Source organism: Thalassophryne amazonica, chromosome 21, assembly GCF_902500255.1.
Source record: "Thalassophryne amazonica chromosome 21, fThaAma1.1, whole genome shotgun sequence".
Classification (NCBI taxonomy): Eukaryota; Metazoa; Chordata; class Actinopteri; order Batrachoidiformes; family Batrachoididae; genus Thalassophryne; species Thalassophryne amazonica.
The window spans coordinates 40,552,091-40,579,921 of record NC_047123.1 but is presented as its reverse complement, the minus strand read 5'-3'; the positions used below and the strand labels follow the sequence as shown (position 1 = coordinate 40,579,921).

Below are 27,831 nucleotides of genomic sequence, written 5' to 3'. Positions count from 1 at the left end.
TTTTCTTTTCTTTTCTTTTTCTTTTTCTTTCTTAAAACAAAATTGCTGTTTCATGCAGGGGCGGAGTCTTAACCCTATAAAGGCAGCCTCTGTCTCCCCTGCTCATTTTCACACTAAGCTGAGGCCTGTTCAGACATGTTCAGATGATGACTGCAATTTGGCAACCCTGGACATGAATATTAATTTTTATGGCTATTTGCAGAATTTTCAGTGCATGCTCCTACGCCTGATGAAGGTCCAATCTGACCGAAACGTCGCGACGGAGCATGGTTCAAACTAATTTTTGTTGTATCAAGGAGGAGGTTATTCTGGCTCCATTCACACTAATTTTTGGGGGTCTTCTGGTCAAGGGAGTGCCCGTGCACTTCCGTTCCCTTTTGGGGACGGAACCCTAATTCTATTCCTAACCCTAACCCTAACCCTAACCCTAACCCTAACCCTAACCCTGACCCTAACCTCAACCCTAACCCTAACCATAACCTAACCCTAACCCTGACCCTAACCTCAACCCTAACCCTAACCTTAACCTTAACCCCAACCTAAAACTAACCATAACCCCTCCCCAACCCTAAAACTAACCCTAATCCCAACTTAACCCTTTCCCCTACCCCTAACCTCACCTAGCCCCAACCCTTTCCCCTAATCCTAACCCAACCCCAACTAGAACCTAACACCAACCCTGTCCCCTAACACTAACTTGTGGGTCTGGGCCTGCTGCTGGGGCCCAGCACCAGAGAGCTCCAAATGCAATTTCCCCTAACCCTAACCCTAACCCTTGCCATCCAAATAAAAGGATATGTACTAACATTGTGTTTTCGATTGATGATTTTGACAGTCTTTCTGAAATATATTGTATATAGGGTTGTTTTTAATCTATGGAGGTTTAAACATTTTAAGTTTTTATATACTACTGTAGGTTATTAATGGGGTGATGTAAGTAAATTTGGATGGCGGACCACCTCACTGGCTCAGGGTAAGGGATATAAAAGATATTTGAACTCTTAATTTGATCTAGAAGGGGATTATTTTTATATTAGAAGATGTAAAAATTAACCAGGTCTTAGACATCCTCATGGTTATATGCATGTATATATGCACATATATATGTTATGTATAGAGATTATATTTTTATATAAGTCCTGGTCATTTGGGGATGGAGAGGGAGTTGCCCCCCCAATTAATTGGAATAAGTCTAAATTATAGAAATACAAACTACTGGAATTATAAGGCTTATGCATAAATATTTACCGTAATTGGTGTTAAAAATAAGATGGAGATTCCCTATTGGTTTTTATATATATAAATAGACATGAGGACCATAATTAGGTCACTATTTAAAGGACCACACTGGTAAAAAAAAACACACATATAAGTAGATGTATGTTTGAATGGATTCACAATGATTATGTGATATTCTTTTATTAATTAGACTTTGGTGTGTGGGTTTGCTGTATACCCAAATTACTAATATTTTAAGCTTAACTAAGTAATTTTGTGTTTTGGTGTGTAAAGATGCATGGTTTTCAATGCATGTTTCTAACTTTTTGAGTTTGGTACTGACACTAGGATACCACCAGAGGGAGACACAGACTATTATACTTACCCTCATTGCAAACTGATTCTTAGATTTCAGTGAACTCTAATATGAGACTGTTTGAAATGTAATATTTATCTTCCTTTGGAAACTTGGATTAAAGAACCTGAAAAAAATGAAGGTATCACATGGTTTTAATTGTCTTTCTGACGTATGAAAAAAATCTTTATACTTACCTTGGTGTGATAAAAGGGTCAGTTTGGTCCTGGGGCCTGATCCTTCTCCATCTACAAAAAAAAAAAAAAAAAAAAAAAATTTGACGGGTTAAGCAAATGTTTTTTTTTTTTTTTTTATATTTTATGACTTTTCATAATTTTATTTTTATGGGCCTCTTTGTATTACTTCTTTTATTACTCTTAAAGAAAGAATACACCTCCTGGCATAAATTATGAACTTCCTGTGCCCGTGCACATCCTGTATGTTTCAATACAGGAAGACATGTTGTTCCAAAACCTAACCCCCCACCCCCACACTAAACTTTTATTTACGTGTACCCATCAAGGAATGAATTACAATAAATTCATGCTCCCATGACAAAAATTTTTCACTTTTCGTGAGAATATGACCAATCAATATAGATGAATGTGTATTTCGTGCTGCTGAATTACGATATGCCGTTAGACTGGGTTGGTATTTGTTGCTTTTGTGATGCTTGATTCTGTTTTTTCTCTCTGTTTGAGGTGCGGTTCCGTCCAGAGATGGGTGTGGTGTCTGTTTCTGAAACCCTCCTGTCCTGTGCACCGGCAACATTTCCTGTATGTTTGTTTTGTGAATTGTTTTGTCAATTGTGTCGGTAGCATGGCCGAAGCAGAGGGTCACCCCTTTGAGTCTGGTCTGCTTTAGGTTTCTTCCTCAAATCATCAGAGGGAGTTTTTCTTACCACTGTCACCTGTGTTCTTGCTCTGGGGGTTGGGAAGGTTAAACCTTAATTGTGTGAAGCGCCTTGAGGCAACTTTGTTGTGATGTAGCGCTATATAACTGAAAATAAATTGAAATTGAAACGACGGGTTTCCAGCATACATAGACTACCGTATGGACCACTTGTACTCCCTGGATCTCCGGGGGTTCATCAACTGCTGGAATCGTGATCTGTTCCTTGGGCACCATCTCTGGCACAGGCGCTGCCTCAAGGAGTCGTGAGCAAAAGAAAGTTCAAGCCCGGCAGGCAGGATCTTGAACTGGCTTCAGACAGGGCTGTGCGCCTTCAGCCAGTGCCACTCAGGTCGACTTTGTTTGGGGTGGGTGGGTCATGGGTTTACCATGTGCTTTGTTTTCCAGAGTCAGGATGGTCGTGGAGTGACACACCTCCTCTGTCCTTCTGGGCCAGTCTGTGAGCAGGTTCACTGGTGTTCTGGTCAACGGCGGGGTCCCAGTGGAGCCATCCACCCAACGACACTGGGGTTCCTGAGAGAGCTGACATTTGCTGTTTGGTATGCTTATGTCTTTTGGGTCAAGGATGAACCCTGCAAAAACAGAAAGTCGATAGGACTAATATTTTTGGAGAAATGAGCAATTTTAGCTAACCAGTAAACAATGGACATTGTGCTGCAATGCACCATGGGAGTTTGCTGTTTTAAATGCTATTGTAGTTCGTGTTAGTTTAACATTGTTATTGTTAATGATTTATGTTTTTGTAGCTCAATTGGTTTAGTTACATCTCAGATGTTCTAACCACAAGTGACTTAAGTTTCATCTTGGTACCATGAGTGAAATGTGTAGTGTTTTTAATGTCTTCTGCCACAATCTTTGTCAAATTAAAAGCATAGCAGCTGTGCATGCAACTTCGATCAGAGAAATTATGGAGAGCTGACCTTTGCCATTTGGTATGCTTTTGTATTTTGGGTCAAGGATGAACACTGTGAAAATGGAACAATGATTATTACTAACTACTTTCTGGACTCATAGACTATTCCTGCAGGGGGTGGTAAGTAAATGGAAATGGACTGCATTTATATAGAAGCTCAAAGCACTTTACAACAATGCCTCACATTCACCGCGATGTGAGCTGCCATACAAGGCGCTCACTATACACCAGGAGCAATAGGGGTTTAAAGACCTTGCCCAAGGGCCCTTACTGATTTTCCAGTCAGGCTGGCATTTGAACCGAGGATCTTGCAGTCTCAAGCCCAACACCTTAACTACTAGACCATCACCTCCCCTAAGTAAGTCATCTTTATATTAACAGCATGAGTGTGGTGAGTGACTTTATTTAGTAAGTTTAATGTAAGTACATAATATAATTGTAAATACATGAATGACACAAGAAAGTGAAAACACATTTCTATTGTGGTCAATTAAAAAAAAAATTAAATGACAAAATAGAAGTAGATATATAATAATACTGTGTATATGATAACAATAAACTAAACAATTTATAAATACATTAAGACAGTGAATTAATATTTAAAAATTACATAATTAACAGAGAATAAAATGGTTGAGTTCTCTTCTAAAAATGTTTGAGGTCTACAATTCTAAAAACATTCTGGACTCACATGCCAGTCCAACTCATACAAGCTTTGCTTAATTTATTACCACAAAAATGTCAGGTACGTATTTTTATAAACACTAACCAATCTAGAGCCTGTGGATCCCCACGGGTAACACCATAGTATTGGTTAAAAATGGAGGAGGGTACTGTAACTGGCAGCATCATAAGAGGATAGTTAAACATCATTTTAATTACATTCATTCTTCCTCACAATGTCAACTGTGTTTTATTCCATTTGTCCAAATTAATTTTTATCTTTTGTAAAATTGGGTCAAAGTTTATATATGACATCTTTCCCACCTCCCTGCACATTTTCATTCCTAAATATTTAATTCAATTTGGTATCCACTTAACCAAATTTTGTTGTATTTCTACTACTAATGCCAGATATTGGCATTGCTTCAGACTTTGTCCAATTAATTTTGTATCCTGATACATTAGGATAAAGTTATATTGTATCCATCAGGTGAGGTGTTGAATGAATTGGGTGTCTTAGGACGAGTATATCTTCTGCGTAGAGCAGCAACTCCAGATGAAGAAATCGTCATCCACACTGACAAAACCCTCATGGCTGATGTCTAGCAGCCAGAGGAAGAAGAAAAAGATCCTGAACCCACTCCAGATGAAGAAATCATCATCATCCAGGAAGGAATCAGATTTCAAATGGTAGAAACGATTGTGTCATGGCAAGGTGATTTTTTTTTTTTTTTTTTGTCAACTTCATTAACTCACGATCCGATTTTGTGGACCCCAACTTGCACGAGTTAACGAGGTTTACCTGTATGTCTACATGAGTCCTTGTGTGTTATACTCATAAGAGTCCAGCAGAGGGTGATGTGATTCCAAGGAATTTTTCTGAGGGTGGTTCAGTAGATTACTTTGTGGGAAACTCAGTTCACAAGTAGACAATCATTTATGAAGATGCAACACTGTTTTATAACACAGCCAGGCAGGTAGCTAACATAAACATATTTTGTTGACACGCAGGTGTAATTTATCTAATATAAATTATCACTTACCACTGTGCTGTTTTTTTCTTTTCTTACGCTTCCTTTCTTTTCTGGCTGCCTGACAGATAACTTTGCTTCATGATTGCTCGTGTCATTGTCTGGGGGCCGGCAATTGAGTGGTTTGCTTGCCTTGTTGCAACAGGCCTGTATGTGTATTATTTCCTCTTATGATGACAGCCAGTGTTCCAATGAAATGCTGAAAAGCAACGGTGAGAAAGGACACCATTGTTTCATGGCTGTTGTAAGGCTAAAGAAGGGCAATATAGTTATCACAGATACCTTGGGACTATTATACAACATTTTTACCCATGTAATAAATGAAGATGAAAACCCAAAATGTGATAAAGCTGCAAATAAAGTCCCACTGCACATGGTCAAAAGCCTACTCTGCATTGAGTGAGAGGGCAACAATAGGACTATTTTTCTCTGTATTCAGACTTAGGTGCAGGGGTGTTAGGGTTAGGGTTAGAAAATGGATGGATGGATATTTACTGATGTGCATATGAATGGTGCACACCTGTAAGATAATTTTTTTGTGCTTACACAAATACTCTTTGTTAGTACGACAGCATCTGGGCCCCTTTCTACGCACACTTTTATTAATGAGGGGCCTGGTTACATGCATAGACGTGTTTTAGTGTAATTTTTTCTTTTGAAGACCATCGCGGGTGTTGAGTTTCGTTGGACTTTTATTGTGAAGGACGTCCCGGACATACAGCGGAGTGGTTTGCGCTAACACGGTGAGCCTAGATTCAGCCATATTCTTGTACTGCGATTCGGTAGTTGTGTGAAAACGACACAAAATTCGTCGTAACTTTTGAGAAAAGAATCAAAGGTGTGTCTCGCGTGTTTTTCTTAAAGTCTACATCTTGTCGGTGGCTCTCCGACAGCTTCCGGTTCTGATCATCCGACCAGGAGACATGCAGCAGCGGCCGACCTGAGCTAGTTTGACCGACAGCCTGATTTGTGAGAGGAAAGTCCAGATTGATCGGGATTAAAACCGATGTGGAGAACGGACCGACGGGAGCCTGCAGGTTAAAGGCGAATCAGAGAACACAGAAGCAGAAACGGATCCGAACTGCTTCAAATGTCGATAATGTCGACTCCGAACTAACAGTAAGGCGGCTAGCTGGAGTTAGCAGCTGTGCTAAGGGGCGGTTCGGGCTCGTTTCGCTGTCAGGTCGGTGGGCTATTCGGTAAGATGTCGGCTCAGCTCCGCCTGAAGCGGCTGGAGGAGCTGCTCCTGGACCAGCTGTCTGTGGAGACCCTGCTGGACCTCCTGCTCTGCTTCTCCGCCGAGTGCGCCAACTCCCCCCTGAAGAGGGAGAAACACGTCAACGACTTCCTGCAGTGGGGTAAGACCGTAGACCTGCGACCCGTGTCCCACTCTGCTCACCTAAACACTACTATCCACGTTCACGGGACCTCCTGGGAGCGTCCAGAAGATTACGGGCTGCTTCTGGTTCTCCTTAATACGGTGGAAAGGGGTCTGAAGGGACGTTCACTGATCCTCACAGGATCCAGGGAATTCTGTGGTCTATGAAGGTTTACAGTCACAGATCATTGAAGGACCTGTTGTGCTTTCCTGATCTGCTGAGGTTCAGGGCCTTGTAATATAGAGGGTTTTCATGTGACGTATCGGTCGCGTCATTTTGTGTCCCACGGCCATTCTGGATTTTACATTCTGGTGGCCGCTGTGATACGCTACGTGCATTTGGTGAACAATTGCAGAAGCTTCAGCGTCGGTGTGAAGAAGCCTCACGGCACTGTGGCACTGAGAGAGATCCGCCGCTAACAGAAATCCACTGCTCCCAGAATTTTATTTTATTTTACTCGGCAATAAAATTATATAATCAATCAATCAATTTTTTTTATATATATATATATAGCGCCAAATCACAACAAATAGTTGCCCCAAGGCGCTTTATATTGTAAGGCAAGGCCATACAATAATTATGTAAAACCCCAACGGTCAAAACGACCCCCTGTGAGCAAGCACTTGGCTACAGTGGGAAGGAAAAACTCCCTTTTAACAGGAAGAAACATCCAGCAGAACCAGGCTCAGGGAGGGGCAGTCTTCTGCTGGGACTGGTTGGGGCTGAGGGAGAGAACCAGGAAAAAGACATGCTGTGGAGGGGAGCAGAGATCGATCACTAATGATTAAATGCAGAGTGGTGCATACAGAGCAAAAAGAGAAAGAAACAGTGCATCATGGGAACCCCCCAGCAGTCTACGTCTATAGCAGCATAACTAAGGGATGGTTCAGGGTCACCTGATCCAGCCCTAACTATAAGCTTTAGCAAAAAGGAAAGTTTTAAGCCTAATCTTAAAAGTAGAGAGGGTGTCTGTCTCCCTGATCTGAATTGGGAGCTGGTTCCACAGGAGAGGAGCCTGAAAGCTGAAGGCTCTGCCTCCCATTCCACTCTTACAAACCCTAGGAACTACAAGTAAGCCTGCAGTCTGAGAGCGAAGCGCTCTATTGGGGTGATATGGTACTATGAGGTCCCTAAGATAAGATGGGACCTGATTATTCAAAACCTTATAAGTAAGAAGAAGAATTTTAAATTCTATTCTAGAATTAACAGGAAGCCAATGAAGAGAGGCCAATATGGGTGAGATATGCTCTCTCCTTCTAGTCCCCGTTAGTACTCTAGCTGCAGCATTTTGAATTAACTGAAGGCTTTTTAGGGAACTTTTAGGACAACCTGATAATAATGAATTACAATAGTCCAGCCTAGAGGAAATAAATTCATGAATTAGTTTTTCAGCATCACTCTGAGACAAGACCTTTCTAATTTTAGAGATATTGCGTAAATGCAAAAAAGCAGTCCTACATATTTGTTTAATATGCGCTTTGAATGACATATCCTGATCAAAAATGACTCCAAGATTTCTCACAGTATTAATAGAGGTCAGGGTAATGCCATCCAGAGTAAGGATCTGGTTAGACACCATGTTTCTAAGATTTGTGGGGCCAAGTACAATAACTTCAGTTTTATCTGAGTTTAAAAGCAGGAAATTAGAGGTCATCCATGTCTTTATGTCTGTAAGACAATCCTGCAGTTTAGCTAATTGGTGTGTGTCCTCTGGCTTCATGGATAGATAAAGCTGGGTATCATCTGCGTAACAATGAAAATTTAAGCAATACCGTCTAATAATACTGCCTAAGGGAAGCATGTATAAAGTGAATAAAATTGGTCCTAGCACAGAACCTTGTGGAACTCCATAATTAACTTTAGTCTGTGAAGAAGATTCCCCATTTACATGAACAAATTGTAATCTATTAGACAAATATGATTCAAACCACCGCAGCGCAGTGCCTTTAATACCTATGGCATGCACTAATCTCTGTAATAAAATTTTATGGTCAACAGTATCAAAAGCAGCACTGAGGTCTAACAGAACAAGCACAGAGATGAGTCCACTGTCCGAGGCCATAAGAAGATCATTTGTAACCTTCACTAATGCTGTTTCTGTACTATGATGAATTCTAAAGCCTGACTGAAACTCTTCAAATAGACCATTCCTCTGCAGATGATCAGTTAGCTGTTTTACAACTACCCTTTCAAGAATTTTTGAGAGAAAAGGAAGGTTGGAGATTGGCCTATAATTAGCTAAGATAGCTGGGTCAAGTGATGGCTTTTTAAGTAATGGTTTAATTACTGCCACCTTAAAAGCCTGTGGTACATAGCCAACTAACAAAGATAGATTGATCATATTTAAGATCGAAGCATTAAATAATGGTAGGGCTTCCTTGAGCAGCCTGGTAGGAATGGGGTCTAATAGACATGTTGATGGTTTGGATGAAGTAACTAATGAAAATAACTCAGACAGAACAATCGGAGAGAAAGAGTCTAACCAAATACCGGCATCACTGAAAGCAGCCAAAGATAACGATACGTCTTTGGGATGGTTATGAGTAATTTTTTCTCTAATAGTTAAAATTTTGTTAGCAAAGAAAGTCATGAAGTCATTACTAGTTAAAGTTAATGGAATACTCAGCTCAATAGAGCTCTGACTCTTTGTCAGCCTGGCTACAGTGCTGAAAAGAAACCTGGGGTTGTTCTTATTTTCTTCAATTAGTGATGAGTAGAAAGATGTCCTAGCTTTACGGAGGGCTTTTTTATAGAGCAACAGACTCTTTTTCCAGGCTAAGTGAAGATCTTCTAAATTAGTGAGACGCCATTTCCTCTCCAACTTACGGGTTATCTGCTTTAAGCTACGAGTTTGTGAGTTATACCACGGAGTCAGGCACTTCTGATTTAAAGCTCTCTTTTTCAGAGGAGCTACAGCATCCAAAGTTGTCTTCAATGAGGATGTAAAACTATTGATGAGATACTCTATCTCACTTACAGAGTTTAGGTAGCTACTCTGCACTGTGTTTGTATATGGCATTAGAGAACATAAAGAAGGAATCATATCCTTAAACCTAGTTACAGTGCTTTCTGAAAGACTTCTAGTGTAATGAAACTTATTCCCCATTGCTGGGTAGTCCATCAGAGTAAATGTAAATGTTATTAAGAAATGATCAGACAGAAGGGAGTTTTCAGGGAATACTGTTAAGTCTTCAATTTCCATACCATAAGTCATTACAAGATCTAAGATATGATTAAAGTGGTGGGTGGACTCATTTACATTTCGAGCAAAGCCAATAGAGTCTAATAATAGATTAAATGCAGTGTTGAGGCTGTCATTCTCAGCATCTGTGTGGATGTTAAAATCGCCCACTATAATTATCTTATCTGAGCTAAGCACTAAGTCAGACAAAAGGTCTGAAAATTCACAGAGAAACTCACAGTAACGACCAGGTGGACGATAGATAATAACAAATAAAACTGTTTTTTGGGACTTCCAATTTGGATGGACAAGACTAAGAGTCAAGCTTTCAAATGAATTAAAGCTCTGTCTGGGTTTTTGATTAATTAATAAGCTGGAATGGAAGATTGCTGCTAATCCTCCGCCCCGGCCCGTGCTACGAGCATTCTGACAGTTAGTGTGACTCGGGGATGTTGACTCATTTAAACTAACATATTCATCCTGCTGTAACCAGGTTTCTGTAAGGCAGAATAAATCAATATGTTGATCAATTATTATATCATTTACCAACAGGGACTTAGAAGAGAGAGACCTAATGTTTAATAGACCACATTTAACTGTTTTAGTCTGTGGTGCAGTTGAAGGTGCTATATTATTTTTTCTTTTTGAATTTTTATGCTTAAATAGATTTTTGCTGGTTATTGGTGGTCTGGGAGCAGGCACCGTCTCTACGGGGATGGGGTAATGAGGGGATGGCAGGGGGAGAGAAGCTGCAGAGAGGTGTGTAAGACTACAACTCTGCTTCCTGGTCCCAACCCTGGATAGTCACGGTTTGGAGGATTTAAGAAAATTGGCCAGATTTCTAGAAATGAGAGCTGCTCCATCCAAAGTGGGATGGATGCCGTCTCTCCTAACAAGACCAGGTTTTCCCCAGAAGCTTTGCCAATTGTCTATGAAGCCCACCTCATTTTTTGGACACCACTCAGACAGCCAGCAATTCAAGGAGAACATGCGGCTAAACATGTCACTCCCGATCCGATTTGGGGAGGGGCCCAGAGAAAACTACAGAGTCTGACATTGTTTTTGCAAAGTTACACACCGATTCAATGTTAATTTTAGTGACCTCCGATTGGCGTAACCGGGTGTCATTACTGCCGACGTGAATTACAATCTTACCAAATTTACGCTTAGCCTTAGCCAGCAGTTTCAAATTTCCTTCAATGTCGCCTGCTCTGGCCCCCGGAAGACAATTGACTATGGTTGCTGGTGTCGCTAACTTCACATTTCTCAAAACAGAGTCGCCAATAACCAGAGTTTGTTCCTCGGCGGGTGTGTCGCCGAGTGGGGAAAAACGGTTAGAAATGTGAACGGGTTGGCGGTGTACACGGGGCTTCTGTTTAGAACTACGCTTCCTCCTCACAGTCACCCAGTCGGCCTGCTTTCCCGGCTGCTCGGGATCTGCCAGAGGGAAACTAACGGCGGCTAAGCTACCTTGGTCCGCACCGACTGCAGGGGCCTGGCTAGCTGTAGAATTTTCCACGGTGCGGAGTCGAGTCTCCAATTCGCCCAGCCTGGCCTCCAAAGCTATGAATAAGCTACACTTATTACAAGTACCATTACTGCTAAAGGAGGCCGAGGAATAACTAAACATTTCACACCCAGAGCAGAAAAGTGCGGGAGAGACAGGAGAAGCCGCCATGCTAAACTGGCTAAGAGCTAGAATAAGAATACATAAAAATACTGCAGAGGATAACACAAGAACGCTTCCAATACGGATGCTTATTTACACTGTGGTCCTCGAGCACCGAGCTGCTAATCCACAAGCTACCCTTCTAGTGCCTGGTGAGAGAAATCGCTCATGATTTCAAGACGACCTCCACTTTCAGAGCGCCGCTATGATGGTCTGCAGGAGGTCGGCGAGGCTGACCTGGTCAGCAGCATCCTCGTTCACAATATCACAGTGTGACACTGTCGGCCAGTTCGTTATATCACCACTAAATTCACTATCTAGTATAAGATACGGATTCAATGAACCAAATGCTACACATCTATCACGATAAATAGCTTTATCTCAAGGATTTAAAGCATCGTAATAACCGTACATTCTATCCATTTTTCTATCACGCGCCAGCCTCCTTGTAATCCAGAATGGAGACGGCACCTGTCCTGCAGCAAATCGGTCACGTGATTGAAAACCCTCTATAGGGAGTGGTCCAGGGTATTGGAGGCAGATGCGGGTTCTTTAAAGGGTTTGTGGGTGCTTTTCTGATCTTCATTGCAGAATGTCCACTTTGTGTGGACATAGGCGTGATCATTTGTAGTATTTCATGATGTTTACAGTACTTCACAGTAAACTCAGTACCTTGCCTTTATTGTACATCTTTAAGCACAAATCATGAAGATTTGGGTCAGTGTGTCCAAGACTGAAAGTAACTGAGAACAACTGAGAATTATTTGATATTACACAGGACTCATACTTGTATTTTTCTGGTTTTGGTACCTGGATTTAACCAGGTTCTCTTTTTTTTTTTTTTTTTCTTTTCTTTTTTGTCACACACATTGAACTTCATTTCAGACCGGAAATGTTTGTAACCTGCTTCTAAACCGAATGTCATGTTTTCTGTTTGGCTGAGACTTCGTAGCCATTGAATGGTTATGGAAAGCAACACGCAATTAATTCACCCTAATGAAGTTTCAAATCCTGAAAAATCTCACTAGATCTCAGAGAAGTGGCTTTCACTGGGAGATGTGTATTTTATATATATATATATATATATATATATATATATATATATATATATATATATATATATATATATATATATATATATATATATATATATATATATATATATATATATATATATATATATATAATTTGCTGGTTTAACGGCTACTGAGAGAAGTCCTCTCTGTGGTCATTAACCAACTACGGAGTCACTTCCTTTTGGTTTTAAGAAACCGTTAATGTTATGTATAGCACTGTGGCCCACTAATGTGGTCTGACATTAAAAGCAAAGCTTTTGAACTTTTTCTCACTTTTCAGTGCTTTTAACATTAAACTCTCTTCATTGTGAAACACATTCAATATGATGAGTTGTGAGGTCAGCAGAAGCTTTACACATTTCACTGACGCATCACCAGCACCTCTCAAGTATTTCTCAGTTGGAAAATGTTCTTTGTGACACTTTTACACCTGGTGGTTTTGGGGCTTGGACTGGTGTTTTGCTGGGCCTATACGATTCCTGTGGAGATCTTGTGTTCCCAGCACATCAGCCTATACAAAACCTGTCTGACTCTAAGGTACAGTCAGACAGGTTGGACAGCCGGAATGAGGGTGTGTCTGCAAATACCATTGCATGTCCTCAGTCAACTGACAGTCACAATAAACATCAACTAAAGTGGCACTTGGTAGAGTGCAAATCATGATCAATACTTCCATGATAACTTTGATTTGATTCCAAAATTTTATTGGTTGCCAGTGAAAATCCACAGTGCTGCATACCACTTCCACAGTATAAAAAGAAATTCAGTTAAACACAGTATTAAACAGTTTAATTGTAAAACTGGCATTCGTGTCTTGCATGACAAAACAATTGGGCAATAGGGGTCTATACCAGATCACAGTATTATCAAGTTACGGTATAAAATGTTCCGTATGCGCACTGATAAGCCTGTCCCCATATTTTCAATACATTGGCGTTGGCTGTTGGGAGCTGTGACTCTGCTGCTTTGGGGTTAGGGTTAGGGGTTGCTTTGTGCAGCAGCTCAGATTAGGAAAAAAATTTCCGTCATCTCCTGGTGTCTCACAGTGCGACGAAAGCAATCAGCGAGCAGCACAGCCGTGGTGTTTTACAAACATATTCAAGCTTTTCTTTCAGTGTCTGTGCACATCCTCTGCGATGTTAGTGCAAAGCTACCAGCAGCAGCTAAATATAAAGCAGCACACTCATGGCAAGTTTAAAAAAAAAAAAACATCCCCCCCCCCATCAAATACACCCAAAGTCTTCTTCTGAGGATGGCGCAAGAAAAGCAAGGATAACACTTTCTTACCTGTCAAAGAGGTTGTTCTTTCCACATAAATAGAGTTCTTCATTCTTCCTGCTCAGACTGCAAACCAGGGGCTCATTCAGATAGAAAGAGGACACAAGGTAAAGGGCCCTCCACAACACCCTGAAGAGTGAAGGTCCACTTTTAAAGACATTGTTTTCATACTACTACTACTACTAGTAAAACTAATAGTAATATTTTTTTAACAACTAAAATGTTTAATCAGTATTACTCTGTACCTACGTTTTACTGCTGTTCTTCACTAAGTGGAATTAATGAGCCATACAAATTTTTTTTAAAGCATTTTCTCACCTCGGGCATACCTGGGTCTGTTTAGGGTTCTAATTTTAAAATCAGGAAGCCATAAATATGAAAATGATGAAGGCTCTTGGGGTTACCTCATGACTGGAGTCATGAGGTCACTGGACAGAGGTATTTTTATGATGCTGATATCTTTGCTGGTGAACGAAGGTCCAAGTTTTTAGGGTCCTGATGCTGCCTGTCTTGCTGTGTGGTTGTGAGACTTGGATGCTAACCAGTGACCTAACGTGACGACTGGATATATTTGGTACTGTCTTTGAAGGATCCTGGGGTACTGCTGGAATGACTTTGTCTGAAATGAGCAGTTACTGAGCAAGACTAGGATAAGGAGCATTTCTTTCATTGCAAGCGAGCGTCAGCTATGACATTTTGGCCATGTGGCCTGTTTCTCTGTGTGTGATCCAGCATGCAGGTGCCTGAGTGTTAAGGCGCTGGCGAGGCCAAGGGAACATCTACGTTTCATCTGGTTGCGGCAGATAGATGGTTATTTTAGACATGTGGGAATGGACCGATTGTCTGCCTGAGTGGTTGCCATCCAGGAACCAGAGCGGTGTCACATACTGAGATTACTCCGCTCTCAGTCCTTTCTGTAAGCAGAAAGGTTAAACTCAGTACACAACAAACGTCTGTTGTTTGCATATGCGCAGCTATTGTCTATACATATTTGGCACAGGGGTCATTTCAGTACATGACACTGGAGTTGTGGATGCAGCAAAGCACAGCACCAGCACATGCTCTCAGAATTGACTTGACTTGGGGTTAGTAATCTTATCAAACAAACATGTAGATTGGGATAAAGACAAAGAAAATACTAACACAAAACACATTAAGCTGTATAACTAAAATATGAAAAATCTGAGTTACTCATATAAACTATGAATGTATTTAAATAAAATGAATGTAAGCAATATTAAGTATCCTATTGAGTTTTGAGAGACTATAGACCCCTATTAGCCATATTTAATTTTATGTGGAATTCTGCATTTTAATAATAATATACAATAATGAATGTTATGAGTTCAGTGGTGCGAATATTTCATGACGTGAAAGATGGAATGTTCCATTCAACTTGAAACAGGCATTGAAAAAATAAAATGTCTGTCCTCTCTGGAAACTTAAGCATCGGTGTTATGTGAATAATATTTTTTTTTTGAAAGAGATAATCGCTATCTGTGATGCCACAAAAGGATGTGTACCTAATTCGCTCAAATGTCTTTAATATTGGGGTGTAGCTCTCTGTCTGTCAAAAACTGTCATCTCTGGAAATGGTTATAGTCCATTACTATTTAAGAATGCAGAAACACAATAGCAGTTGTATACTCTGAGTACATTACTATCAACTGTTTTTAGTAGATGGTATATCAATCAATCAATCAATCAATCAACATTTATTTATAAAGCGCTTTACAGCACCGACTGGTGTCCAAAGTGCTTAACATTAAAAACACAAATTTACAAAATAAAACACATATAAAATAAAATTTTAAAACACATAAAAAAAAAGAACATAAAAATAACAGAACATGTCACCTCCCCACTAAGTGTTAAAAGCCAGTTTAAATAAATAAGTCTTTAACTTAGATTTAAAAAGTGCTAGGTCAGGAATAGTACGTAACTCAAGAGGTAGCTCATTCCACAGTCTGGGGCCAGCTACCGCGAAAGCATGATCACCCCAGCGTTTATATCTTGACCTTGGAACATCTAAGTAAAGCTGGCCAGACGCCCTTAACGTCCTACTGTAGGTACGCAAAGTTAAAATTTCAGACAAGTAGGGAGGTGCAAGGCCATAAATAGCTTTAAAAACAAACATTAAAATTTTAAAATCAATTCTAAAACGAACTGGAAGCCAGTGGAGTGAGTATAGGATGGGCGCAATATGCTCACGTCTAGAAGTGTTTGTCAAAAGACGAGCAGCAGCATTCTGCACCAACTGGAGACGCACAAGAGACGACTGATTAATGCCCGCATAAAGTGCATTACAATAATCAAGTCTGGAGCTGATGAAAGCATGAATGGCCATCTCAAGATCACGTCTACTGAGAAAGTGCTTTATTTTAGCCAAGAGGCGAAGTTGGAAAAAACTAGCTTTGACAACAGAATTTATCTGTTGATCAAACCTCAAACAGCTGTCAAATATCACTCCCAAATTCTTGACAGCTGGTTTTACATAGTTATATATGAGTTCATATCAGTTCAAAATAAGGTGTTTTCGATACAACTGAGTTTAGACATCCTAACATGATTTGAGTGTTATGGACACTACAGGGTGTTACAGACAGTAATTTCAGCACATTATCACTGTGCTAATCACATTAGTAATAAATATTTCTTGAATATTTCACATTGGCAATAGGATGATCATGAATACTAATATATAAAACATGATTGTTACATCCCTATCTTCAGGATTTGAACTATATGCAGTGTTACGGACATCGCTGACGACAAATGCCAGTGTGTGCACATTTTTTGCAAATACGTCAAATCTTGTTATGTAATTATGCTGCTGTATGTCCTGGACCAATATGTTAAGCACATATTAGATATCACAATATTATAACCACACAGGAGGCCCTCTAAATGATAAACTAATTTATTTTATTTAAATTTACAATAATCTTCATGATTTATCAATTTTGTCATGACTCGGTCAGATCTCAAGATATTGCAGTTCCGTGACCTGGAAAATAAAAAAATAAATGCATGGTTAATTTATGACTTAAGCATTTATCAACAAACCAAAACACTATTCGCTATTAATAACACCAGAAAAACCACAATGCTTTCACATACATGTACCAGCTACAAAGTTCTTAGGCATCAAAGAGGGTTAAAAACTTTGATGGCTAATTACAGGAATATGTAATGCTTAAATGTTTTGATGCATTTCCTGTTTTCATCAGATAAATAGCCTTATACAACAGTATAACAAACGCTATACTCAAATGGCCTCAATATTGTGGTGGAGCTGTAAAGTGATGTACTCATTTAAGAAATCTTATATTTGTCCTGCAAAGCTTGATCAATGGTTAAAAAACCCTGCATATCACAGAAAAATGCTCTGGGTTGACAGTATTCTGGGTTTTTCCGTGAAACTGTCATTTTTCAGTGTGGGGGTTATAGCACAGAAAAATGATGAGCATTTAAAAAAAAACAAACTCTAGAATAACAGTAACCTCCCTGCTGCCAGCTGTATGGGTCGAGGGGCCGAGTTTTGACTAAACCAACAGATCACACACATGCTGCGAGAACATTTCATGACGTTACGGTTAGACCATCACCTCCCCTAATAAAAGACAGAGGAGTGATCAGAGCCCAACAGCAGCACATCTAAGTCTGATTCTCCACACCCAAAGTGAGCAAAGGGAATAATGTGATTATTATTGAGGGTGATGGTCTAGTGGTTAGGCAGTGGGCTTTGGACCAGAAGATCCTCTGTTCAAACCCCACTCTGGCTGAACAATCACTAAGGGCCCTTGGGCAAGGTCCTTAATCTCAAAGTTGCTCCCAGTGTGTAGTGAGCACCTTGCACAGCGGCACCTTGATGTCTGTGTGAATGGGTGAATGTGAGGCATCATTGTAAAGCGCTTTGAGCTTCTAATATAGATTGGAAAAAGTGCTGTATAAATGCAGTCCATTTGTATGACAACCACTTTGACACACTTCACAAACATGCCAGGAACTATGGAGCTAAATCAAGGCCAAAAGTTTTGTAATCTGAAAATAAAAAAAAGTTGAAAAAATAAATTTTGAAACTGAAAATTAAAGTTTTGTTCTTGAATTTTATAATCATTTAAAAAGTATTATCAAAATAAAAATAAGTGTAAGATATATATTTTTCAGTTTAAATAAATTTTTGATTCAGCTCTGTAATTTTTTTGATCAAATAATTTATTTTCATTCATATTTCTTTTTTTCACTTTCAGATCTTATTTTTTCAGTTTCAAACTTTTGGCCCCATTCTGGCATGGGAGAGCGTGGCTTTGATTGAGAGGGGCGTGGAATTGTGAGTGACAGGAGAGCAATCAGTCCTCACATGATGTTGCTTTCAGGAAACGTGGTTACTTTGATAGATAATGAGTCTACACTTTCTCTCCACTGTATTGTCTTCGTACCTGTAAATAAGGTGATGCTAAAGATGTCTGTTACAAGTCATTCTAGACTACTCTTGGTCATTTTTGATGTTTAAAAACTGGAAAATATGCAAGATTGTAAAGTTTAACACCTATACCTAAAAAACTGATGTCCCAAATCCACACAAGATCATGAACGCAGCGCAGCATTGCCGCATGAAAATGAGGCAGGTCGCTCATTTTACAGGCTGCATTGGAGTATTACGAGCTTTCTAAGTGACACAGTCAGAGAGACCTGGCTCAGCAGATCTGAAGGAAGCTTTAATATGGCCACAACCAAGCAGGCTGCCCGTAAATCCAAAGCTGCCCGGAAGAGCGCTCCGGCTACCAGCGGTGTGAAGGAACCTCGCCATTACAGAACACCGGCACTGTGGCACTTCGCCGCTACCAGAAATCCACCGAGCTGCTGATCCGCAAGCTGCCCTTCCAGCACATGGTGAGAGAAATTGCTCAGGACTTCAAGACCGAACTCCGCTTTCAGAGCTCCGCTGTGATGCTCTGCAGGAGGCCGGCGAGGCTGACCTGGTCGACAGCTTGTGGATCAGCAGCTTGGTGGATTTCTGGTAGCGGTAGATCTCTCTCAGCGCCACGGTGCCGGGCCTGTAACATTGGGGCTTCTTCACACCGCCGGTAGCCGGAGCGCTCTTCCGGGCAGCTTTGGATTTACGGGCGGTCAGCTTTGTTACATCGTCATTAAATTCAGTATCCGGTACAACATACAGGTCCACTGAACCAACTGTTACACATCAATCACAATAAACAGCTTTATCTCGAGGGATTAAAGCCTCGTAATAAGCTTTCATTCTGTCTATTTTCTTTCATGCGCCAGCCGCGTAGTAAATAAACGATGGAGACGGGAGCAGAGTCATTATCTATCAAAGTGCCCACGTTTCCTGAATGCAACATCATGTGAGGACTGATTGCTCTCCTGTCACTCACAATGCCATGCCCTCCCGCGCCAGAACTGGGCCAAAAGTTTAAAACTGAAAAAATAAGATCTGAAAGTGAAAAAAAAGATCTGAAGGTGTAAAAAAGAAATATGAATGAAAATAAATTACTTGATCAAAAAAATTACAGAGCTGAATCAAAAATTTATTTAAACTGAAATATATATATATCTTACACTTATTTTTATTTTGATAATACTTTTTAAATGTTTATAAAATTCAAGAACAAAACTTTAATTTTCAGTTTCAAAATGTATTTTTTCAATCTTTTTTATTTTCAGATTACAAAACTTTTGGCCTTGATTTAGCTCCATAAGGAACATGGATAAGTATAACCTGAACACCATACTGACTGGCTGCTTGGTCCTACTGCCTGCACGCTCATTTCATTTCAGCACTGTATGTATTCTCAGAATCCACAGGCGATATCTAAATTTATCTAAAATGTATATGTGTGTGTATATATATATATATACAGCGAGGAAAATAAGTATTTGAACACCCTGCGATTTTGCAAGTTCTCCCACTTAGAAATCATGGAGGGGTCTGAAATTTTCATCTTAGGTGCATGTCCACTGTGAGAGACATAATCTAAAAAAATAAATCCGGAAATCACAATCAGTGTGCAGAATAAGAGGGCTTCTTAAAGAAAAATTAACAGATCTGTGTGACCTAGAATTCTTGCTGGTTGGTAGGTGTTCAAATACTTATTTGCAGCAGTAACATACAAATAAATTAGTAAAAAATCATACATTGTGATTTCCGGATTTTTTTTAATTTAAATTATGTCTGTCACAGTGGACATGCACCTAAGATGAAAATTTCAGACCCCTCCATGATTTCTAAGTGGGAGAACTTGCAAAATCGCAGGGTGTTCTAATACTTATTTTCCTCATTGTATGTGTGTGTGTGTGTATATATATATATATATATATATATATATATATATATATATATCCAGTAGTAGTAAAATAGCGTCCTCAGTGATATTGAGAAATTGTGTGTTTGTGTGTCCTCAGTGTCGCCTTTGACTGTGGCAGTAAAAGAGCTGCGGCTACACAGGGATGACTTTGAGATGCTGAAGGTCATTGGCCGAGGAGCCTTTGGAGAAGTAAGGACACTCCCTCCCCCTGCCAGAAATCCTATGGACTTTGAGGTCATAATTTCAATAGAAATTGGAAGTTGCTCACATACAGATGCCGGCTTCTAGGAATTGCACAGGCAGTGAGCTGGATGGTGGTAAAAGAAACCACTTGCTCTTCTTCCAGTCTCTTGTTCATAGAAAAATCAGGAAGAGAGGGAGGAACTTATTTTGTCACATGCATGTTTTCAAGAACAAACTTCTCTCTGCTATCAATTATTGACTGGCTCCACCTCCTCTCTCCCTTTGAACCAGGTCATAATCAACAGGTGTATTCAGCTCCAACATGGCCATGTTTTAACTCTTCTGTAATACCTTTTTATGTTGGCATGACAACAGCTCCATTCAAAGTGGGTCACTCTGCACAAGTTTAAATTTAAAACAGCAAGGCCTCCTGTGACTAATAAAGGTGCAGGTTGGACACAGGTCCAACCCAGATTCATTCACATGACTCTGGTCTGTCCTGTTCCATAAACTGCATTTTTGCATTATCACTGTTATACCCCCGTCACACTAGAGCACGAATGAGCCCCAGTGCCATACGAATGAGGAGTCAAGCCACATTCTAGTAAATTCAAGTTGCATTTGAACTCCTCGTACAGCATTCATACAGGAGTCGGCACATTCGTGCAGCCAGAGCACATGCACTTTGCACTTGTGTTGCGCTCGTATTGGAGAACAATCAAACGGTGGTCGAGGTGCAGTTGTACCAAAATCTGACTATTCATACGCACGTCAAAGCATTTGGAGAGCGGTCGAAGGGCTGGTTGAATTGATGGAGCATGTCGAATCCTGGCAGAATGTCCCGACCTAAAAAATGCTGCATGAATGGACCTTCGAATTTCAGTCGGGCAAATTTGAGGTGCATGCGAAATCCTCATACAGCAGTCTTGAGTGCATGCCACGCAGTCGGACACATTTTGCTCGTTCGGTTCATCCTGCAGCGCCAGTTCTGCTTACCAAAAGTGGCCCACTAGGCGGCTCGCATTCCACGCCGGGCTCCAAGCCAGCCACTTTACCCATTTAAAGTTTGAGAATAGGTTGAGATCATTTCGGCCCCAAGGCCTCTAGTCATACGCTTTACCAGATAAAACTGCGAGCATCTGAGCGCCTGCTATCCTGAGGGAAACTTCGGAGGGAACCAGCTACTAGATGATTCGATTAGTCTTTCACCCCTATACCCAGGTCGGACGACCGATTTGCGCGTCAGGACCGCTGCGGGCCTCCACCAGAGTTTCCTCTGGCTTTGCCCTGCCCAGGCATAGTTCACCATGTTTCAGGTTTTTAAAATTCTTCTTCTTACTTATAAGGTTTTGAATAATCAGGTCCCATCTTATCTTAGGGACCCCATAGTACCATATCACTAGGGCTGAAACGATTAGTCGAGTAACTCGAATAATTTGATTACAAAAAATGTTCGAGGCAAATTCTGTGCCTCGAAGCTTCGTTTAACGTTGTAGTACATATGCCAGGCCTGTGTGTGGCGCTGCAACGTCCACAGGGAAAAAACAGAAGAAGACTGGAGCATAACAGCTAATGAAATTAGCAACGATAGCTAACGCTTTCCAGCGTGACACATAGAGTAAAATAAAGCCTTTTAAGAGATAGATGGTCCACGCCGATCATCTGAAATAGACTTACTGTGCATTTAAAGCGAAGCAGTGTGTTTGTCTAGTTTTAAAAAACACATGGTCTGCTCTACCTGGGGAGGGATGGTGGCCGGCTGCTCTCTGCCCAGTGTGAGGGGCTCTCAGACTGGGCGAGTCACAGCTCTGGCCCCGGCTACACTGACAAACAGCAGAAGTCCACTCTTTCTTCTGTGTTTCCCTCAGACTCACACTGTTTGACTTTTTAATTTTTTGCTTTTTTGGACAACGCTTCACAAACATGGTGACTTAAATAACATAATAATTAAAAAAAAAAACTGACTGCGAGGCTGCATGTTCAACCTCCAGCTGAAATGCATCTGCTGAATTGCAGAGAAAGAGGGGAAAAAAAAAAAATCACACAGGGACCCAGTCCATCAACCTTAAAAAAAAAAAAAAAAAAAAAAACGTAAAAATGGTTACATTTTACTAGTTGGAGAGAACAAAACAGAAAGCCACATCCCATTGCCATTTCAGCAAAATGCCAACACTTTGGTGCAGTGACATTGTGCCATTGCTTAAGGAGAGCCCTGGACTATCGATGTTGTTTAAAAATGCAAAAGTACTTTTTATCCGATTACTTGAATAATCGATAGAATACTCGATTACTAAAATAATCGATAGCTGCAGCCCTACATATCACCCCAATAGAGCGCTTCGCTCTCAGACTGCAGGCTTACCTGTAGTTCCTAGGGTGTGTAAGAGTAGAATGGGAGGCAGAGCCTTCAGCTTTCAAGCTCCTCTCCTGTGGAACCAGCTCCCAATTCAGATCAGGGAGACAGACACCCTCTCTACTTTTAAGATTAGGCTTAAAACTTTCCTTTTTGCTAAAGCTTATAGTTAGGGCTGGATCAGGTGACCCTGAACCAACCCTTAGTTATGCTGCTATAGACTTAGACTGCTGGGGGGTTCTCATGATGCACTGTTTCTTTCTCTTTTTGCTCTGTATGCACCACTCTGCATTTAATCATTAGTGATTGATCTCTGCTCCCCTCCACAGCATGTCTTTTTCCTGATTCTCTCCCTCAGCCCCAACCAGTCCAAGCAGAAGACTGCCCCTCCCTGAGCCTGGTTCTGCTGGAGGTTTCTTCCTGTTAAAAGGGAGTTTTTCCTTCCCACTGTCGCCAAGTGCTTGCTCACAGGGGGTCGTTTTGACCTTTGGGGTTTTTCCGTAATTATTGTATGGCTTTGCCTTACAATATAAAGCGCCTTGGGGCAACTGTTTGTTGTGATTTGGCGCTATATAAATAAAATTGATTTGATTTGATTTGCATGGCCAACTCCAATGCAGTGTACAAGCGCACCACTGTTGAATGGCATTCGTAGTGGGGAAATGCCTCTGACGATCTCATGGCCTCCTGTGTCCTCCTGCACCTTTCAGTCTGGCCTAGATAACAGCTGATGGAAGCGCTGCATGAACGGCAGGCTGGATCATCCGCACACCCTGCTGTGCGTGTATGTGGTCAGTACAGGTGATCGAAATGCTGTGCGTACGTGTGCTCATAACAGCTGGGTGACAACAGTGCTCCCCCTCCCCCCACTAAACACCTGATTTCCAGAGAGAGAGAGAGACAGAGTGCGTGCAACTGGGGGAGGGGGGCGGACGACATCCAACCCATGTACTGACATGTAATCAGTGCGTGTGCAATGGAGTGTCCAACTACAGCCCTGCACAAGGCTAATTTCTCCAACCTGCTGAATTTAGGACAGTTACTGCACGCACCTGCGATGTGTGTGTTACACTCCTCCCCATTCTCATAATGTACCTGTCCTGCCCCACACGCAACCGTGAAATGCTGAGAATTTATGCACATACACTAATAGAGATGCATTCATTTTCTACTGTCTTGTGGTAGAAAACATGTCATTTAGAGAGATGCGTATGGTTGTTTGTTTTGATTCCCTGGCATGTATGCCTTTGGATGAATTGGTCAGGAATAGCGCTACTATTTGGTTGTTTTCATTAAGTTTAAAGACCATTACATGTGACAGTTCAGCATGCCCATATACGAGGTCTGTTAGAAAAGTATCGGACCTTTTTAGTTTTTGCAAAAACCATATTGTGCTACAACTGGACATGCCCCAACATGTCCTGTGAGGCTTCATCACGGCGCTGCTTTGCGCCATGCGGCTCTGCCGCAACACGCAGAATTCCTCCGCTCCTCTTTCCATGACAAAAACTCCTGTAACAGTGGAATGTGCCGTTCATTTCTAAACTGGACGCTGTGTTTTATCCGGGACGTCCTCTGACTAGCACAGGAATTGCGGAAGACGTGGACATCAGCACTTTTTCGGCACATTGAGACAGACATGCGGAGGCATGGCGCAAAGCAACGCCGTGATGAAGCCTCACAGGACATGTTGGGTCATGTCCAGCTCATGCACAATTTCTCGGATAGTCACACAACTAAAAAGCCACTGACAGCCGTCTGAAATCCATCTCAAAGCCGTCCTGTGAGACCAACATGGAGGTGGTTTTGTCCCTCGCCATGAGCGGCACGGTGGCGCATCCCTCCGCTTCTTTTTCCATGAAAAAAAACTCCTGTAACAGTGGAATGTGCCGAAAAAGTGCTGATGTCCACACCTCATGCCTTTTTTGTGGAAGTCAGACGACGTCCCGGATCAACAAAGCCTTCACATTGGAAATGATTTGGTTGTTTCAGCGGGGTGTCAGCCTGTCGATCGGAGCGCGGCGCGCTCTCACACGTTGTGGGCGGTCTTTAAACCGGCTGGAGCACTCCTTAATCTGTGTAATCCCCATAAAATGGTCCCTGAAAGCCATCTGAATTTTCCGAATGGTGTCCACCTGGAGGTCTCTCACAGTTTCTGGAAAAATTGATGCAGCAAAGCTCCAAATCGTTCAGACATTTATTCGCAATAAAAATCCGACGAGAGGGGTGGACCACTGCTCACACAAAGCCTGCTCACAGGCGAATGACGCAACCGACAGGCGTGAAAAAACACACGCATGCGCACGAAGGTTCAAGCTTGGCTGATGCAATCACACGTGATTCAAATCCATATGGTTTTTGCAAAAAATAAAAAGGTCCAATACTTTTCTAACAGACCTCGTATGTGCATGTAGTAACACGTTGCGCTGTGTCTGTGTCTCTCTGTTTACTCCTGTTACGTCCGCTGCTCCTGTTAAATTATTTAAGATGAAAGTAGCGTGTGGAGATGCAGATGCATACTTTACACTTTTCTCCTTTATTGACTGAGTCATCCTGTTGCTTCCGTTCCCGCAGTGTTTTCCTTTAACCGCCCGCTCCCGCCTACAGCGAAGTTCTGACCGCCTGCTCCCACCAGATTTATGTTAGGTCCTGCTCATTTGTGCTCTAGTGTGACAGGGTCTTTTATGAAGGACACATCATAGTACATGTCATACAACAGTTGTAACCACAGATATTGCACTGTTTCAAAAATACAACTGTATGATAACTAAGAAGGAATAGTTGTTGATTACAGGGCTGTCACGGATCTATGACACCCATGACAGCCCTGCAATGTCACAAAAGCCACGGTTCAGACTGATACTATTTCTTAGCTACGGATTAGATCCTTTTTTGATCAACAAAAAAAAGAAAACAAATATTACTTTTTCGGTTTTTAAAAATAACTTAAGTTATTAAAATGCATAACTTTTGCCTGTGATCCTGAATGAATACAACCCCAGGCAAAAATTATGGAATCACCGGCCTCGGAGGGATGTTCATTCAGTTGTTTAATTTTGTAGAAAAAAGCAGATCACAGACATGACACAAAACTAAAGTCATTTCAAATGGCAATATTCTGGCTTTAAGAAACACTATAAGAAATCAGGGAAAAAAATTGTGGCAGTCAGTAACGGTTACTTTTTTAGACCAAGCAGAGGGAAAAAAATATGGAATCACTCAATTCTGAGGAAAAAATTATGGAATCATGAAAAACAAAAGAACGCTCCAACACATCACTAGTATTTTGTTGCACCACCTCTGGCTTTTATAACAGCTTGCAGTCTCTGAGGCATGGACTTAATGAGTGACAAACAGTACTCTTCATCAATCTGGCTCCAACTTTCTCTGATTGCTGTTGCCGGATCAGCTTTGCAGGTTGGAGCCTTGTCATGGACCATTTTCTTCAACTTCCACCAAAGATTTTCAATTGGATTAAGATCCTTACTATTTGCAGGCCATGACATTGACCCTATGTGTCTTTTTGCAAGGAATGTTTTCACAGTTTTTGCTCTATGGCAAGATGCATTATCATCTTGAAAAATGATTTCATCATCCCCAAACATCCATTCAATTGATTGGATAAGAAAAGTGTCCAAAATATCAACGTAAACTTGTGTATTTATTGATGATGTAATGACAGCCATCTCCCCAGTGCGTTTACCTGACATGCAGCCCCATATCATCAATGACTGTGGAAATTTACATGTTCTCTTCAGGCAGTCATCTTTATAAATCTCATTGGAACGGCACCAAACAAAAGTTCCAGCATCATCACCTTGCACAATGCAGATTCAAGATTCATCACTGAATATGACTTTCATCTAGTCATCCAAAGTCCACAATTGCTTTTCCTTAGCCCATTGTAACCTTGTTTTTTTCTATTTAGGTGTTAATGATGGCTTTCGTTTAGCTTTTCTGTATGTAAATCCTATTTCCTTTAGGTGGTTTCTTACAGTTCGGTCACAGACGTTGACTCCACTTTCCTCCCATTCGTTCCTCATTTGTTTTGTTGTGCATTTTCGATTTTTGAGACATATTGCTTTAAGTTTTCTGTCTTGATGCTTTGATGTCTTCCTTGGTCTACCAGTATGTTTGCCTTTAACAACCTTCCCATGTTGTTTGTATTTGGTCCAGAGTTTAGACACAGCTGACTGTGAACAACCAACATCTTTTGCAACATTCGTGATGATTTACCCTCTTTTAAGAGTTTGATAATCATCTCCTTTGTTTCAATTGACATCTTTCGTGTTGGAGCCATGATTCATGTCAGTCCACTTGGTGCAACAGCTCTCCAAGGTGTGATCCCTCCTTTTTAGATGCAGATTAACGAGCAGATCTGATTTGATGTAGGTGTTAGTTTTGGGGATGAAAATTTACAGGGTGATTCCATAATTTTTTCCTCAGAATTGAGTGAGTCCATATTTTTTTCCCTCTGCTTGGTCTGTGTGCCTCCACGTCGAAAGGAGTCAGTTGAGGTGGCTCGGGCATCTTTTCCGGATGCCCCCTGGACGCCTCACTGGAGAGGTGTTCTGGGCACGTCCCACTGGGAGGAGGCCCCGGCGAAGACCCAGGACACGCTGGAGGGACTACATCTCTCGGCTGGCTTGGGAATGCCTTGGGGTTCCCCCGGAGGAGCTGGGGGAGGTGTGTGTGGATCGGGAGGTCTGGGCGGCTTTGCTTGAGCTGCTGCCCCGCGACCCGACTCCGGATAAAGCGGAAGAAAATGGATGGATGGATGGATGCTTGGTCTAAAAAAGTAACCGTTACTGACTGCCACAATTATTTTTCCTGATTTCTTATAGTGTTTCTTAAAGCCAGAAAGTTGCCATTTGAAATGACTTTAGTTTTGTGTCATGTCTGTGATCTGCTTTTTTTCTACAAAATTAAACAACTGAATGAACATCCTCCGAGGCCAGTGATTCCATAATTATTGCCAGGGGTTGTACAAAGTGGCCATTGTCTTAAGGAATATTAAAAAATAAAATACTTAATTGTTATATTAGATTGCAATGTTAACAGCGTCAGTGAATGAAACACCTGCATTTTTCAAAATAATTAAAAGTAAAAGGGTAGCATGGTGGTGTCACAGCAATAAGGTCATGGGATTACTTCCCGCCTGGGCCTTTCTGTGTGGAGTTTGCATGTTCTCCCCTTGTTTGCGTGGGTTCCCGCTGGGTGCTCCGGCTTCCTTCCACTTCTAAAGACATCCAGGTTAGGTGGATTGGTGATTCTGAATTGTGTGACTGTGT

The 27,831-nt window shown here is 41.2% G+C and overlaps 1 protein-coding gene across 3 annotated transcripts in view; it reads left to right on the top strand.

The window, feature by feature from the left end:
* The first annotated feature begins 5,817 nt into the window (after positions 1-5,817).
* cdc42bpb (CDC42 binding protein kinase beta (DMPK-like)) overlaps positions 5,818-27,831 on the top strand; it is a 138,721-nt gene continuing 116,707 nt past the window's right edge. The window contains exons 1-2 of one of the 3 annotated variants that reach the window (XM_034162582.1): positions 5,818-6,450; positions 20,102-20,193. In XM_034162582.1, the coding sequence (XP_034018473.1) occupies positions 6,297-6,450; positions 20,102-20,193 (246 nt within the window). In that variant the 5' untranslated portion in view covers positions 5,818-6,296. The remainder of the gene's footprint in view (positions 6,451-20,101; positions 20,194-27,831) is intronic. The other 2 variants (XM_034162580.1, XM_034162581.1) reach the window with 2 other exon arrangements.